The sequence below is a fragment of the Tasmannia lanceolata genome, unplaced genomic scaffold, assembly GCF_043159265.1.
Source record: "Tasmannia lanceolata isolate RefF3 unplaced genomic scaffold, GAP_Taslan_0.1 ptg000002l, whole genome shotgun sequence".
NCBI classification, from domain to species: domain Eukaryota; kingdom Viridiplantae; phylum Streptophyta; class Magnoliopsida; order Canellales; family Winteraceae; genus Tasmannia; species Tasmannia lanceolata.
Genome location: NW_027518679.1, coordinates 31,653,196 through 31,669,213, shown reverse-complemented (window position 1 = coordinate 31,669,213; position 16,018 = coordinate 31,653,196). Strand labels below are relative to the sequence as shown.

Here is a 16,018-nt window from a genome sequence, read left to right as displayed (position 1 = left end):
TCTAAAGCTATGGAGCAGAAAACTGTGACACGATGAAAAGAGGGACCAAAGGAACACAATCATTACGTTTTTAGTATAAAATAGAAGAAATACTACGCAGAAATCCATAGGAGCGCGGTTTGAAATCTCTAGATCAAGCTCAAAATAGACCACCGTTACTATTAACAAAAGGAAATTAGACATAAGGGAGCCAAATAAAAGGCATAATATCAGAGGGGTCAAGGGTTTGTTGGAAATGACAGAAGGGGGTCAAAATTTGGATTTCGAAATTTCGAATGACGAGAATGCCCCTCTGGCAGAAACAGTGAAATAACTTAGAAAAATAAAATAAAAAACATTTACGTTTTCCCTCCTCTCTCTTTCCTCTTCTCTCCTCTCGTCTCTGTTAAATTTATTTCGTCCTCTCCTCCCTCCGACGATCTCTACGGCAATCACTCCGGCGATCTCGACGGCGATCTCGACCAAAGTGAAGTACGTATCAAACCTCGCATTTGAAGGAAACCCTACATGGTACGTCGTTTCCTTCCCTTCCTTTATTCAATCTCATTTTTATTTATTTTTGAAGAGGAAAATCAGGTTGAGAGAGATGCAAAAGGGGGGGGGGGAATCCTTTTTCATGCTATATGTTTTTTATTTTTTTCAGTTCATATACATGTCAGTTACTGCATTTCCTCCTACAGAGTAAAATAGTTGTAAATGCTTTTAAATGTTGTTTGTTGCTGCTAGGGTTTTATGTTTTACATTAATTTGTGAAATGGAGAAACGTTCTGCTGTTTATTTATTGTAGGGTTTTATTTTGTACATTAATTTGTGAAATGGAGAGATGGGATTTCATTTCATACATGCGTATCCACCTACAGAGTAAAATAGAGTTGCATGCTACGGTATTTGTTGATGCTAGGGTTTAATTTTTGACGTTAATTTGTGGAATGGAGAAATGCGATTTTGTTTCATTTACATATGTTAATGCTAGGCTTTTAATTTTACAATTTGTGGAGTGGAGAAATGGGATTTCAAAATCACCTTCTTGAAAACCATGTAGAGCTCCCCTATATTGGCCTTGAAAACCCTCTTTTGGTACTAGTAGCTGGAAACCCTTTTCTGTGAACTTGGGGACCATGTTAGGCAGTTGATGGCCCCTCTATGGCGACTTCTTCTAGGTACTAATAACCCATTTTTTGTAGCTGAAAACCCATGACTTTCAACTTCAGGACTTTCTTCTGGATTTGATGGACCCTCCAAGGGTACTTCTTCTACCCCATTTGAGTGCCTATAATCCCTTCTCTAATACCATGCATAGCTCCCCTCGGTTGCCCTTGAGAAGCCCCCCTTAGGTACTAATAACCCATTCTTTGTAGCTGAAAACCCATGCCTTTCACCTTGAGGACCTTCTTCTGGATTTGATGGACCCTCTGAGGGTACTTCTCCTACCCCATTTGAGTGACCATAATCCCTTCTCTAATACCATCCATAGGTCCCCTCTATTGCCCTTGAGAAGCCCCCCTTACGTACTAATAACCCCTTTTTTGTAGCTGAAAACCCATGACTTTCATGGACCCTCCAAGGGTACTTCTTCTACCCCATTTGAGGGCTCATAATCCCTTCTCTAATACCATGCATAGCTCCCCTCGGTTGCCCTTGAGAAGCTCCCCTTAGGTACTAATAACCCCTTCTTTGTAGCTGAAAACCCATGACTTTGAACTTCAGGACCATCTTTTGGATTTGATGGACCCTCCAAGGGTACTTCTTCTACCCCATTTGAGGGCGCATAATCCCTTCTCTAATACCATCCATAGGTCCCCTCTATTGCCCTTGAGAAGCCCCCCTTAGGTACTAATAACCCCTTCTTTGTAGCTGAAAACCCATGCCTTTGAACTTCATGACCTTCTTCTGGATTTGATGGACCCTCCGAGGGTACTTCTTCTACCCCATTTGAGGGCCCATAATCCCTTCTCTAATACCATGCATAGCTCCCCTCTATTGCCCTTGAGAAGCCCCCCTTACGTACTAATAACCCCTTTTTTGTAGCTGAAAACCCATGACTTTCAACTTCAGGACTATCTTCTGGATTTGATGGACCCTCCAAGGGTACTTCTTCTACCTCATTTGAGTGCCCATAATCCCTTCTCTAATACCATGCATAGCTCCCCTCGGTTGCCCTTGAGAAGCCCCCCTTAGGTACTAATAACCCCTTCTTTGTAACTGAAAACCCATGCCTTTCAACTTGAGCACCATCTTTGGATTTGCTGCACCCTCCAAGGGTACTTCTCCTACCCCATTTGAGGGCCCATAATCCCTTCTCTAATACCATCCATAGGTCCCCTCTGTTGCCGTTGAGAAGCCCCCCTTAGGTACTAATAACCCCTTCTTTGTAGCTGAAAACCCATGCCTTTCAACTTGAGCACCATCTTTGGATTTGCTGCACCCTCCAAGGGTACTTCTCCTACCCCATTTGAGTGCCCATAATCCCTTCTCTAATACCATCCATAGGTCCCCTTTGTTGGCCTTGAGAAGCCCCCCTTAGGTACTAATAACCCCTTCTTTGTAGCTGAAAACCCATGCCTTTCACCTTGAGGACCTTCTTCTGGATTTGATGGACCCTCCGAGGGTACTTCTCCTACCCCATTTGAGGGCCCATAATCCTTTCTCTAATACCATCCATAGGTCCCCTCTATTGCCCTTCAGAAGCCCCCCTTAGGTACTAATAACCCCTTCTTTGTAGCTGAAAACCCATGCCTTTGAACTTCAGGACCTTCTTCTGGATTTGATGGACCCTCCGAGGGTACTTCTTCTACCCCATTTGAGGGCCCATAATCCCTTCTCTAATACCATGCATAGCTCCCCACTGTTGCCCTTGAGAAGCCTCCCTTAGGTACTAATAACCCCTTTTTTGTAGCTGAAAACCCATGCCTTTGAACTTCAGGTCCTTCTTCTGGATTTGATGGACCCTCCGAGGGTACTTCTTCTACCCCATTTGAGGGCCCATAATCCCTTCTCTAATACCATCCATAGCTCCCCTCGGTTGCCCTTGAGAAGCCCCCCTTAGGTACTAATAACCCCTTTTTTGTAGCTGAAAACCCATGACTTTCAACTTCAGGACTTTCTTCTGGATTTGGTGGACCCTCCAAGGGTACTTCTTCTACCCCATTTGAGTGCCCATAATCCCTTCTCTAATATCATGCATAGCTCCCCTTGGTTGCCCTTGAGAAGCCCCCCTTACGTACTAATAACCCCTTTTTTGTAGCTAAAATAGAGTTGATTTTCAACTTCAGGACCTTCTTCTGCATTTATGCTAGGTTTTATTTTTTACGTTAATTTTTGGGATGGAGAAATGCGATTTCATTTCATGTACATATCAGGTACCACATTTCCACCTACGGAGTCAAATAAATGCAAATGGTCGTCTGCTATTTGTTTATGCTAGGCTTTTATTTTTACAATATGTGGAGTGGAGAAATGGGTTTTCAAAAACACCTTCTTCAATACCATGTAGAGGGCACAGTTTATAGTTGATGGGCCTTCTTTAATACCATGTGGAGACCCATGTTCATTGTTGAAGCAGTCATGGTTCACTTGTTTTATCTTCGATTTCATTTATTAAATTATTGGTCCAATGGTGGTCATTGAATTCCAATACCTAGTGCTTATCTGCTTTGTTTCTCAAAAGGTCTGATGCTATAAGTTTTTTTTTAAATGCATGTGAGCTAATACTCGCCTGATGCCCATGTGGATGAGAATTTTAACAGACCTCCTAATCTGTTTTGGGGGTTTGTCCTTGTTGTTGTGCTTTCAGAAAATTCATATAGAACATTGATGGTTGCACTTGTTGGTTAGCTCTTTTATTTCTTCTTTGCTTTGCTTCATATCTAAGAAGCCAGACCTTAGAGGTTACAGACATGATACATATTTTCAGGTAAGTATGAGAATTGTAATAATTGTTGGTTTGCTTGGTAGCTTTTCTTCATAATAGTACTGATTGGGAATATGAGTTTATGCTATGGGTTGGATTTTATTGATTTTCTTGGTAATTTATTTTAGAGATGATGAGGACGAGATTTTTAATGATTGTCAATATAACTGAGTTTTTGGGTTATGAATTGATCTCGGTGATTTTGATTTGGTTGTTCATTGTTATACAGTTTTTATCCGGTCAGGAGCCATTCAAAGCCTTGAAAGATGGTGATGCGAAAAAGTGATAGAGTGAAAGTAACAAAGCCTCCAAGAAGGACAGAAAGGAGTTTAGAAGGGGAGGAGACGAAAACTGCAGCTGTGAAGAAGAGAGGAACAGATGTAAGTGTGTATGTTGTTAATTGTATCAATGATAGTAAGTTAATTTATTTACGACATATATTTTGGCGATGTAATTTGTTTTGCAGGCTCCATACGTCCCAGCACGATGTTCTCCAGCTTCTTTCAAATCGGCAATGGACAGGATAAATTTCAAGCCAGTCCATTTTCATGCCATAGAAAAGACTTCTTTCCGACATCTGTTTGGCATGGAGGACATTATCATGCACAAGCCTCTCATAAGAGCTATCCACGATAAGTGGACTCCCGGCACTAACACGTTCACGTTAGGGAGTATAAATGTCCCCTTCCTTCCAAGAGATGTGGCATTGGCATTAGGACTGCCACTTACTGGAGAGCGAATGGACGTGGTGAGGGTTCTGTCATTCGACAGGACAAAACCGCAACCTAAAGTGCCTGGCTAGCCATTTCCAGAGGCCAACGTCAAGGCATCGGTTATTGAGAATGAAATTACAGCATTAGTTAGAGAACGCAATAAAGTTTCGATAGAGAAGACAGTGAAATATGTTCTCCTGCATCTTTTTGCCTCTGTCCTTTTCCCAAAAAGCGCACATCGAGCCGACGAGCTTTTCTGGCCCTACATCGACGACATAGGAAACATTTGCAACTATAACTGGGCGATGGCAGTGTATGACTGGCACGTAGATTACCTAGACAGAGTCAGCAAGGGTGGCAGGTACCTTGGTGGCTGCTCGTTGGTAATTCAGGTAATTTGGACTCATGACATTTAATATTCTAACCGTGCTGTTTATAGTTTGATTAACATGGTGTTTCGTATGTATGCAGGTATGGTTATACGAGCATACCACATTTTGGATTCCCACCAATCCAACTGCTCGTCCACGTGTCCTTAAATGGGACTGGAAAGCAAACGAATCAAAGACATATCGATTAGTGGAGCAGAAGCAGATAAAGAAATCGGAGGTGAGATATGAAAAATTTGTTAACGTATATATCAATACTAGTATCTTGATAACTGACTATGTTTTCCAAAAATTCAGGTGGTGGTGACATTGAAAGTATCTCTGTTAGAGAAGTCACAGTACCTACAGGATGAGGTAATGCAGTCAAGCATGACTATGTTGCGTACGTTATTTTATTTTACTTATTGATTTTTTAAATTTGATCATTGACTGTCATGTTTAAACATTAGGATGTTGATGAGACAATGGAAGTCGATAAGGAACAGTTGGAATCCGAGGGGATAGTTTTGGGAGTAGAAAGTGAAATGGAGAAAGGAAGTAGTGAAGATGAGTCGAAGCATATAAAATTTTTGGCGAGAGAGGGAGATGTAATTGATAGACAGTGGCAGATGATTACAGCAGCATGGGAAGAAATAAGAAAAAGAGAGGAAGATGTTGGAAAAAGAGAGGAAGATGTCAGAAAGAAAGAGGAGGATTTGAAAAAAGGATGGGAGCGTATGCGGAGAACAAATGAAGGGACTGGGGGAAGAATGGAGGGGGTTGCGGTGGAGGGGGTTGAGGAGGAGAGGAAGGGCGAAAATGCATCTCAAGGTGCACGATTCTCTTCGCAGCTGTGCGAGGATTGGACGGATTTAGCTGACCTTGGATGTGACATGGATGCAGCCGCCACCCTAATAGATGTATCGGCTCAGAACCCCAAGTCACATGAAGAAATATTCGGCACCACAGACGGGGTGATCCTTAACCCTTTACAACGATTATTCGAAATGGAGGTGACCAAGGAAGATGCACCATCTACTGAAGTTGAGATGAAAGTGAGTGGTGTAAGGGATGAGATGGTGGATTCCGAATTATGGAGCATTGTGAGGGGTGTGAAGATGGATGGAAGGAGTAGGAAACCTGGGAGAGCCAGAAAAAGCCCCTACTATTCAGGGAAGACCCGAAAGAGGAGGCAGAAGGAAGGGAAGAAACAGGGGGAGGACCCCAACATACCTAAACCACCGCCCAAGAAGAAAGGGGATGACGGGAAGATGCGTAAGGGAAGGAGAACAGCTCTGATAGAGAGACTTCTAAAGCATGATAAAAGGCAAGTAGATGTGAATTATATTATACCATGATTTAAGTTGATCAGAATTGAAAATTATTAACTAACAATTTAATACAATTTTGCAGTGATATCCTCATGGAAACGGATGATGTACACCTAATAGCTGAAGACCTACAACATCTATGGAATGTCAGACAATACCTGACTGGCACTGTAAGTGTCATTTTTTATCATTAATTTCTACATTACTGTAGGGAATAATGTACATCTGACATTTACTTCTCTTCCTTGAAGATTGTCGATATATATGGGAAGCACGTGCAGTCCTCCAACGACGATGGGTTAGCAGATCCTACAATGGGGGGAATTGTCTTCGTTCCATCGGTGGTACATGTAAGTGTTATTTCTATCATCCCACATTGAGGTTTACATAAGATTTTATCTGTAGTATCCCATTGAATTCCTTTTTTTATAGGGAACTCTTACTGCAGTAGGGACCGAAGTCACTGAGGTCTTGAGGGTAGAAAAGTGGAGGACAGCGAAGGACGCTCTGCACAGTAGACTTATAAACCACCACCTCGAAGCAGTAAAAATGGTACTATTACCATTATGTGAAGACAACCATTGGGTTCTCCTCATTGTCGATATGGTCAACAAAATCTTCCACGAATGCAATTCCTGTAAAGGAATAGAGTTTCAGGAAAGAGCAGGATTGACCGTAAGTGGGTTAGCATCTTTAATGTTTTCCTACTTATAAATCTATACGTATAACACTTATGTTTCCTAAACCTGTCAATGTTAACCGCTTGCAGGTTGTGTTGTTGAAGGAGTACTTAAAGGAAAGGGGCTGTGATATAGACCACTTTCAATATGCGCAGATGGAAAATTTCCCACAACAGGCCAATGGGTCAGTATATTAGTATATTTAAATGTTTATTTTTTTAGGCTATGATTTTGATTCGCTCAATACAACTGTTGTTATGCAGGTTCGACTGTGGTTTGTTCGTGCTTAAAGCGATCGACCATCTGTATGCAAATGATCCATTTACTTTCAGCAAGTCTGACATTCCCGCTTATCGGCTGCAGCTCTGCGAAAGATTCTTGCGCGGAGAGTTTGGGGACTGTGGTGATTTCCTTAAGGGGGATATATGACTGAAAAATGAAGAACCTCTCTTCAAGTTCTGATGGATGTTGTAAACATGGTGGACATTGATGGTCTTTCCAGTGAAGTTTTCTGTGTATTTGTAAGCAAAATGGGGTAAAATGGGCTACATTTATTTGTTGGGCGCATATGTGTAGGACAGAAAGCAGGGTGTAGAGACACAGAGGGAGGGTTTGTTTGTATCTCAGCATACTGACAACTATGTATTTGTAATGAAAAATCAAGTTCTGTGAAGTGATGGTGGTTGTGGCATTGGGTTCATTGCGAAATATGGTAAAGGTCTTTGAAAATCATCAAATATTTGTTCATAAAGTTTTGGGGGAATTTATATTTCTATTGGATGGAAATATGATTTATTTGTAATTGTGGTTATTCTCTCTACTTTATATTTTCATCGTCATAGTTGGCAATGGGACCCCTGTTTTTTGTGCTTTTCCGGTTTTGTTTGGTTGGTTGAACTGTTGGGAAGAAAAAAATTCTTCCTCAAAGTTGTTCATAAATTGCACACTTAATTTCTTACAACACCCACCCTCTTCTTTCCAAATGGACTTTCCACCCCACACCATAGGATGATCCATAACGTCCATTTGATGGGCCACAATTTCAATAGTTTGTGTAGCAAAAGACAATTCATACAAAATAAAAATATAAAATAAATGGGTTAGCAGATCCTAAAGTGGAACCTCCAAGGATTCTCGGAACTCCGAGATTCGGTCCAGTATAATGTGAAAACAACCGTCTATTCTCGGAGCTCCAAGAAATTTTCTCGGAACTCCGAGATTCGTACCAGTAGCCTAAAAAAAACCTGTATATTCTCGGAGCTCCGAGAAATTTTCTCAGAACTCTGAGATTCGTTCCAGTAGCCTAAAAAAAAAACCTGTATATTCTCGGAGCTCCGAGAAAATTTCTCGGAACTCCGAGATTCGTTCCAGTAGCCTAAAAAAAAACCTGTATATTCTCGGAGCTCCGAGAACATTTCTCGGAAGTCCGAGATTCGTTCCACTAGCATATACAAAAAACCGGAAATTGTCGGAACTCCGAGATTCGGGCAATGGAAAAAAAAAAATTTCCTTTTGTTCTCGAAACTCCGACACAGTGTCTCGGAACTCCGAGAATCGGCCCAGGAGCTTCATAACCCTGGACCCGGTTCCTTTTTTTTACTTTACTTTTCTTCTCTTCTTTCCCTATACCTAAACCACTTCTCTTGAAACCGTAAGTCCACTTTTTCTTTCGTTCCGTCATTTTCTCCCTACATCTTCCTCCAAAACCCTCTTCTCCCTTCCAAATCCCTCTCTTCTTCCTAAAACCCTAGCATTTCACCCCTTTTTCGTTTTTTCTTTCTTCCCTTCTCTATTTCTCTTTTTGGCCTCCATTTTAGGGCTATTTCTCTTCTACTTTACATATCACTTTTGTCTCCATCAATATTTCCTGTCACCATGCCTCCTAAAACCAAAAATCTCAACATCGGAGGCTCCTCCCAAGTTGAAGACCCCGAATACGTTCGTGAAGAAGTTCCCGACGAAGAAGGGCCTTCACGGAAGAAGTCCAAGGCCAAGGCTGTGGCTGCCGAGGTTGTGGCCAAGTCCTATTTCACTGGGGATAAGGCGAAGAAACTCTGGGACGACGTCGGCACTAGGCGCGTCCTCACCGGTAGGTACATTGATCCCCCTGTCCTTGAAAATTTTGATTTAAAGGCCAAATTTGATGCTCTTCATTGGACACCCATCCTTCACATTAACGAACCCGTTTACCCTCGATTGGTGCGTCTCTTCTATGCCAATCTCACAATTTCCCCTTCCTTCTTCAAAATCGAATCTAAGGTGAAGAAAACTGTCATCAAACTCACCTATCAGACTTTTGCCACAGTATTTGGGATTAGCCATGACGGCCTCTTACACTATTTTTGGCCGGACGATGGGACGCATGAACTTGATGATATTGATCATGACACTGTCTATGGGCGGATAACACGGCGCTACCACCCTAATATGCCTGTACAATCTGCCGACCTCATTCCGGTTGCGCGCGTGCTCCATAACTTCATGTACCACATCTTCATACCTCGTGGTGGGATGCGTGAAGCCGTAAGACCCTTAGAGGCATATATTATCTACAGCATCCTAAAGGGCCGCCAGCTTTGTCTGCCATATATCATGTTTCGCTTCATGTTTCAGACCCCTGAACGCTACCGATCTTCCTTGCCATATGGCATGATTCTCACCCGTGTCTTCCGGCACTTCGGCATCACCTTGGATGGAGAGATGACCATGACTCCTACTGCCCCGTTTGATGTTCCGACATTTAACCGCATGGCTCTTAATGAAGCAGCGATTGACATCGATGTTCACGATGGAGGAGGCTATGAAGCCGAGGACCAGCCTGCACCGGCACCTCAGCCTTCAGAAGATACATCTCAGTTCTGCACTCGCCAGGATTTGGCTCACATGCAGGAGGCCATTGAGCGATCCATGGCCTCTCAGTTTCAGCAGTTGTCTACCCATGTCGACTCTGCGATTTCGACTCGCTTCCACACCATGACTTCCCACTTTGATGACCAGTGGGCCGCCTATTATCGCTACATCTCCAGTGGTCAGTGGGGCCAGGCGCCGGGCAGTTCTTCTCATCACCCACCGCCTCCTTCGGAACAGTAGATAGCTCTAGTTCTCTGATGATGGATCCTGTGTTGTTCAGATTTCTTTTTATATTAGCCTTATCTATATGTTTCTATAGTGTTTGGATTATCAGTTGGTTGTATGGATCATATTTAGGTAGTTGCTTGGATAGTAAGTTGGATCTTTTTGGGATGTATTCCGTTTTATATAATTCTGTCACTGTTATGATGTGTCGTGGATGCTATGTCCTTTGAGTGGTTGTACGCACTTTCATTGGCTCACACCTACTCTCTTTCCTTTTGTTCCACCTTTTTTGGTGATGACAAAAGGGGGAGAATATTTGAGCTCCAAGTCATAATAATATGCATATATTAAGGGGGAGTAAAGCTCTATGCTCCATTTTTTTGGGACATCAATGCCCATGAAACGAACAAAAAGGTCAATAAATAAAGGTTGCAAAATGACAAACTTTATTGCGCCCTTTCTTACCAGCAGGGAAAAGCTTTTTGCAAACTTTTTTGCAAAATGACAAACTTTTTGCAAAATGAACAAAAAGGTCATATATATACAACCAATTTAATTTTCCAGTTCTTGAATTTTCTTACCAGTAGGGAAAAGCTTATTTTAACAATGCTTGCAAGGTAGAACTCATTCGAGCTTCAGAAAACTGGGCAGCCTTCAACTATGACAACCCATTCCACCTTAAGAAAACAGGGTTTCCCTCCAAAAAGTACAGTATACCAGTAATTACAGTATACCATTAATTACAGTATAACAAAGAATACAGTATTCCACCTTCAAAAAATTGGATTTTCCTCATAAAACTGGGCAGCCTTCAACTATGCACACCACTAATTACAGTATACCATTAATTACAGTATAACAAAAAATTGAGTATTCCACCTTCAGAAAATTGGGTTTCCCTCATAAAACTGGGCAGCCTTCAACTATGCACACCACTAATTACAGTATACCATTAATTACAGTAGGGTCCAAAAAATAGAATATTCCACCTTCAAAAAATTGGGTTCTCCTCAGAAAACTTGCCAGCCTTCAACTATGCACACTACTATACCTCAAAAAATTATTATATACAGCAACTAATTACTGTGCACACTTTCAATTAATCCACTTCTCCTCCTTCATCCAACTGGAGCCTCCAATGCATTCTCCGCGGAATAATTACGTGAAAAAAAGGAGCTGCACAAGGTACACCCGACCTACAACACCACCACCACACCGAATAAGTATGGAATCGGGGATGTTCTATACTACTTATTGACCTAAATATATTACGTATCATGTACCTATTGAAAACGGGGGCAGAGGGTCCAATGGAAGATTCATCAGGGAGTTGTCTCTCCATGGGAGGTTCTCTGCACGTCCTTTTGTTGTGGCCTAGTTTTCCACAGATCGTACATTTGCGATGCACTCCACTCTGCAATTCGCGGTCAGATCTTCTCGTTCGCGGCCGTCCAGGTGGTCTTTTCGCTATTGGAGGTAATACAGTCTGCAGAGGTTCTGGAGGCAGTTCCCATTGAGTGCGATCTACTGTAGGGTGAAGCACCTCACAGTACGTTTCCCGATACATCTGTATACGAAACCATTTATGGCAATAATCGTACTCATCAAAATCTGTGATGGCAATGGCTGCCATGGCATGTCCGCACGGAAGCCCAAGCGTTTGGAACTCACGACATGTACAGGTTTGTTGCAGCAAGTTTACGACATCATGATGATCACGGGACCTTACTTCAAATTCGTGCACACCTACTCGATAAGCAGTATATCCGCGACCCTGTTCCCTGGTGTGGAACCAGATCCGGGACGGGCGTGGAGGACGGGCCCCCGCGCGAGTCTCTCTAGATCGTCCACGTGAAGGAGAGCCCCGCCAAGGAACTCTCGAAAGAGTGCCCCTCACAGCATGAGCGGCGATGTGAAGTGAGATACCTCTCGATTCGGGGACTAGCCCAGATTCGAGACGCACCTTAAACAAAGAAAGAGTCGCCATCCAAGGAAGTGGGCCCTGGATCCCATGCTGTGCTCTGTCGCAACAGATAACCAGAGATATAAAAGGTCCGTGCCTGATGACGAATGGGGAAGGGATTAGGCGCCCCCGATTCGCCCAAGTGCGAGCACCTGGTCTCTTATGCCATTTATTATTAACTTTGAAGAGTTTTGGGTAAAAATCATGTGAAATGGGAACGAATATCTCCGAGATAACGTCTAGCTAATCATGCATATCTCGGAGATGAATAAGAAGCACATACAAAAAGAAATGAAAGATATGACACCTAAGAATAGCTAGGTTATGAGTGTCATGCCTAATTGGTGTCTATGTTCTGGTGGACAAACACATGCATGCTACAACTAAAAGTATAGGATCTGTACATGAAAGTAAGAAGACACAGCAAAACATACAATATGACAAACCCTAGACTCTAATGCGATAATTGACTCGGACCAAGATGGCCATCCATCTTAGCTGCACTATGTATCCCGGCCTCGGGAAGAATCAGAGCCAACGTAGTTCGGCGACCTATGCTAAACTACAATGCCTAACCTTCTAGGACCGCTATCCTAGACTCGATCAACTAGACCTGACTAGTTTTTAAAGCTTCTTGCGCCATTACTTAAGTTCAAGTGAATGGTAATTTTTAGGACTCCCTATATGCCCTAACTAATGCAGGTGGACCTACACCCTAAGTGTGACTAGGCTGCGTGTCCTAAGGAAAACCATGGGCTATCTAAGCGTATTCTAGTCTAGTCATCGGCTCGACTAAGTGTCTAACCGACCACGACTCGAGGCCTCCTAACTCTAGGGACACTCACACGACCAGACACACAAAGCAACACAGTCAGGACAGACTCCTCACTCTATGACACCCCAAACGCCTAGGACAGCCTCCTAACTCTATGGGAAGATCTTTTGAAAATTGTTTGCAAGGTTATTTTGAAGGATTTTTGTATTTTGAGAAGACTTGAAAGGTCTTGAAGCTTATGGAAGTTTTTGAAATTTGTGAAAGTCAAGGAATTGTGGAAATTGTGACTGAACTCAGGATGCCAGCTGCACGCCTGAGCTGCCTACGTACCCCTCAGCTAGGGATCAAGCCATCCGTAGTTCGGAAGGAAATGTGAGAAATAATGGTAAAGTGGTATAAAAAAGAGTGACTGAACTCAGGGTGCCAGCAGCACGCCTGAGCTGCCTACGTACCCCTCAGCTAGGGATCAAGCCATCCGTAGTTCGGACCAGATTTTCCTAACTACACTCTAATGACTCGGGATTTTTGAGATTTTTGATGTTTAGATGTTTTTGATGTTTTTTTCACACAAGAGGACGGAATCCTATCATCACAAGGGGAGGACAGACTCCTGATATCCCGCAAAGGTTGGACAGCATCCTATGCTTTGCGGGGGGGGATGAACAGAATAACAACTCTGCAAGGGTTGGACAGCATCCTATACCTTGCAGGAGCGGATAAAAATTTACGCGACTTGATGAGAGGATGGACAGAATCCTAACCCCTATGATGATAGGACAGACTCCTGAAAGACTGAAGGACTGACTCCTACGCTGAAAACGGACTCTGGAAGATGGAAAGGCGGAATCCCAAACTTTATGAAGGGATAGGACAGAATCCTAAACTCTACAAGGGTAGGACAGGCTCCTAAACCCTAGGACGGTAGGACAGACCTCTAAACTCTCTACGACTGACTCTATAGAGAAAGGAATCCCTTAACCTGCGAAGACTCTAAAAACGAAAGGAAACTCTAGAAGACGAAACCCAAGCATCAACACAAACCCCAAAAGAATGAGTGAAAAGGGAAGGGCAGGCTCCGAGATTCCTACGATTCAATTAGAAGTACACAAAGAAAGCCCAATTAGCAGGGAGAAGAAAAATGGTCTTAGGGCCTCACCACACAACCGGCTAGTCAGACAAAATGACCAAGAATTACCGATGCCCTGAGTGAATATATCAATATTGGCCAAGAGCATCTGAAGGGAAGAATACCCCATAGGCCAACTGGATGGCCGAATCTATTGGGAATCACAAGCCTGATATCATTAACAGGTGGCAAGGGTAATCAAAAGTAATACAACTAAATTCGATTTGTAAGCACAGAGGTATCCAAAAAAACAAGTTAGAATTGCAGAGTGCATTAAAAAACCCAGACCAACTTGCGAGGACCGAGCAGTCCCAAATTAGTTTGTAATCAAAGTATAATACAACTGAAGTTTATTTGCAAACCCCAATCATAGCCCATTCCATCTGCAATTTCAGGGCATTCAAATACATATATCAAAGCCACAACTAAAGAGGACCGACGATCACAATCATTACACGATGCTCAGGGCCAAAATAGATGCAATAGACACCATTCAATCGAAAGAAACGAAGCAAGGATAAACATCTAGTGCGATCAATATTAGCAATAAATGGAAATGTTACCCGAGCTGTTAGAGGAGGAGGAATGACATACCTGAAGATCGCTACGAACCCAGGTCTGATGGCGGGATGCCAAAACGGGATGATCGGTGGAAATGGGTGCGATTGGCGGACGGGCAGAGGCCGGCTGGAGGAGACGAAGTTGGGGGTCGAGCTCCCCCTCCTCTCTCTCTCTCTCTCTCTCTCTCTCTCTCTCTCTCTCTTTTTCTTTCGCGACAGATATCGCAAAATCCGAGAGGGAGGTGCGGAGAAGACTTGGAAAAAGAAAAAAAAAAAAAAGGGTTTGGAGAGCTCCCTCTCTCTCTCTTTCTTTCTCTCTCTTTCTCTCTCTCTTTCTCTCTCTCTTTCTTTCTCTCTCTCTTTTTTTTATTATTTTGCGATAAATATCGCCAACAACAGAGAGGGAGGTGCGGCGGCTGTGGGGGAGGTAGAAGAAATTTGGGTTTTTGAAATGGGTTGGGGAAAAGGGCAGAGGGTGGCCGGTGGTGACGGCGGCCGATGGGGATGAGGGAGGAGAGGAGGGCCGGTGGGTCGGATTCTTGGGTTTGGGGTTTTTTTTTTTAAAAAAAATAAAGAAAATAAAAATGGTGGTGGTGGTGCCGAGGGTGGTGGAAGAGAAGAAACGGGGAGGGTTGCGGTGGTGGCTGATGGAGACAAAGGGGGGAGGCACGGCCGGAGTGGGTCTTCTTCTTCTTCTTCTTTTTTTTTTCTCTCCTCTGTTTCTCGGTTTTTTTTTTTGGGTTTTGGGTAAAAGAGGGGGTGGCGGTGGAGAAGCTTGGTGGGGGTGGTGGTTTAATGGAGGTTGGGCATGGTGGAGGATTTTCGAAGGGTTTGGGTGGCTATTGGTGGTGTGGGTGGTGGCGGTTGTTGATTTTTTTTCCGAAATGGGTTTGGGTTGTTGGTTTTTCGAAAATGGGTTTCGGGTTTTGTGAGGGATGTAATGGAGGTTAGGGGTTGGAGAAGGAGAAGAAGGTGGAGGGTTAGGGAAGAAAGTGGGTGGCTATGGAGGAGGCTCGGCTGGAGGTGGAAGAAGATGGGCTACTGTTTTTTTTTTGTTTTTTGTTTAAATGGGTTTTGGTGGTGGCTCGGGTTTGCAGAGGTGGAGGTGGCTAGAATCGGTGGGCGGCTGGAGGTGGAGAGGGGCCGGAGTAGGGAGGAGGTGGAGGGTGGCCGGAGTAGGGAGGAGACAGAAGAAGGTGGGTGCCGACGGTAGGCTTGCCGGATTCCGGCAAGCTTACCGGAGAAGATGGTGTTGGCTGTGGTTTTTTTTGTTTTTTTAGGTGTTGAGAAGAGGGTAAGAAGAGGAAGGTGGGGGCCGACGGTAGGCTTGCCGGATTCCGGCAAGCTTGCCGGAGAAGATGGTGTTGGCTGCCCCCTTCTTTTTTTAAAAAAAAAATTGGTTTTGCTGATGGAGGCTAGGTGGAGGAGATGGAATGGCCGGTGGAGGAGGGTTCGATGGTGGCTGGTTGTGGTGGGTTCGGGCAGAATGGGTTTTGGGGAAGAGGCTAGGTGGTGGC

The 16,018-nt window shown here is 43.6% G+C and overlaps 1 protein-coding gene and 1 long non-coding RNA gene across 2 annotated transcripts; both read left to right on the top strand.

Annotated features, from left to right (window-relative positions):
- The first annotated feature begins 3,829 nt into the window (after positions 1-3,829).
- LOC143884122 (uncharacterized) lies at positions 3,830-4,694 on the top strand. Its single transcript, XR_013252745.1, has 3 exons — positions 3,830-3,913; positions 4,140-4,290; positions 4,377-4,694. It is a non-coding gene; the product is annotated as an uncharacterized LOC143884122 (long non-coding RNA).
- A 234-nt stretch (positions 4,695-4,928) lies between these two features.
- On the top strand, positions 4,929-7,036 carry LOC143890571 (uncharacterized). Its single transcript, XM_077395293.1, has 7 exons — positions 4,929-5,015; positions 5,095-5,232; positions 5,310-5,366; positions 5,462-6,318; positions 6,405-6,492; positions 6,574-6,672; positions 6,755-7,036. Exons 1-7 carry the CDS (start codon positions 4,929-4,931, stop codon positions 7,034-7,036), a joined length of 1,608 nt encoding a protein of 535 aa, XP_077251408.1.
- Positions 7,037-16,018: the final 8,982 nt, after the last annotated feature.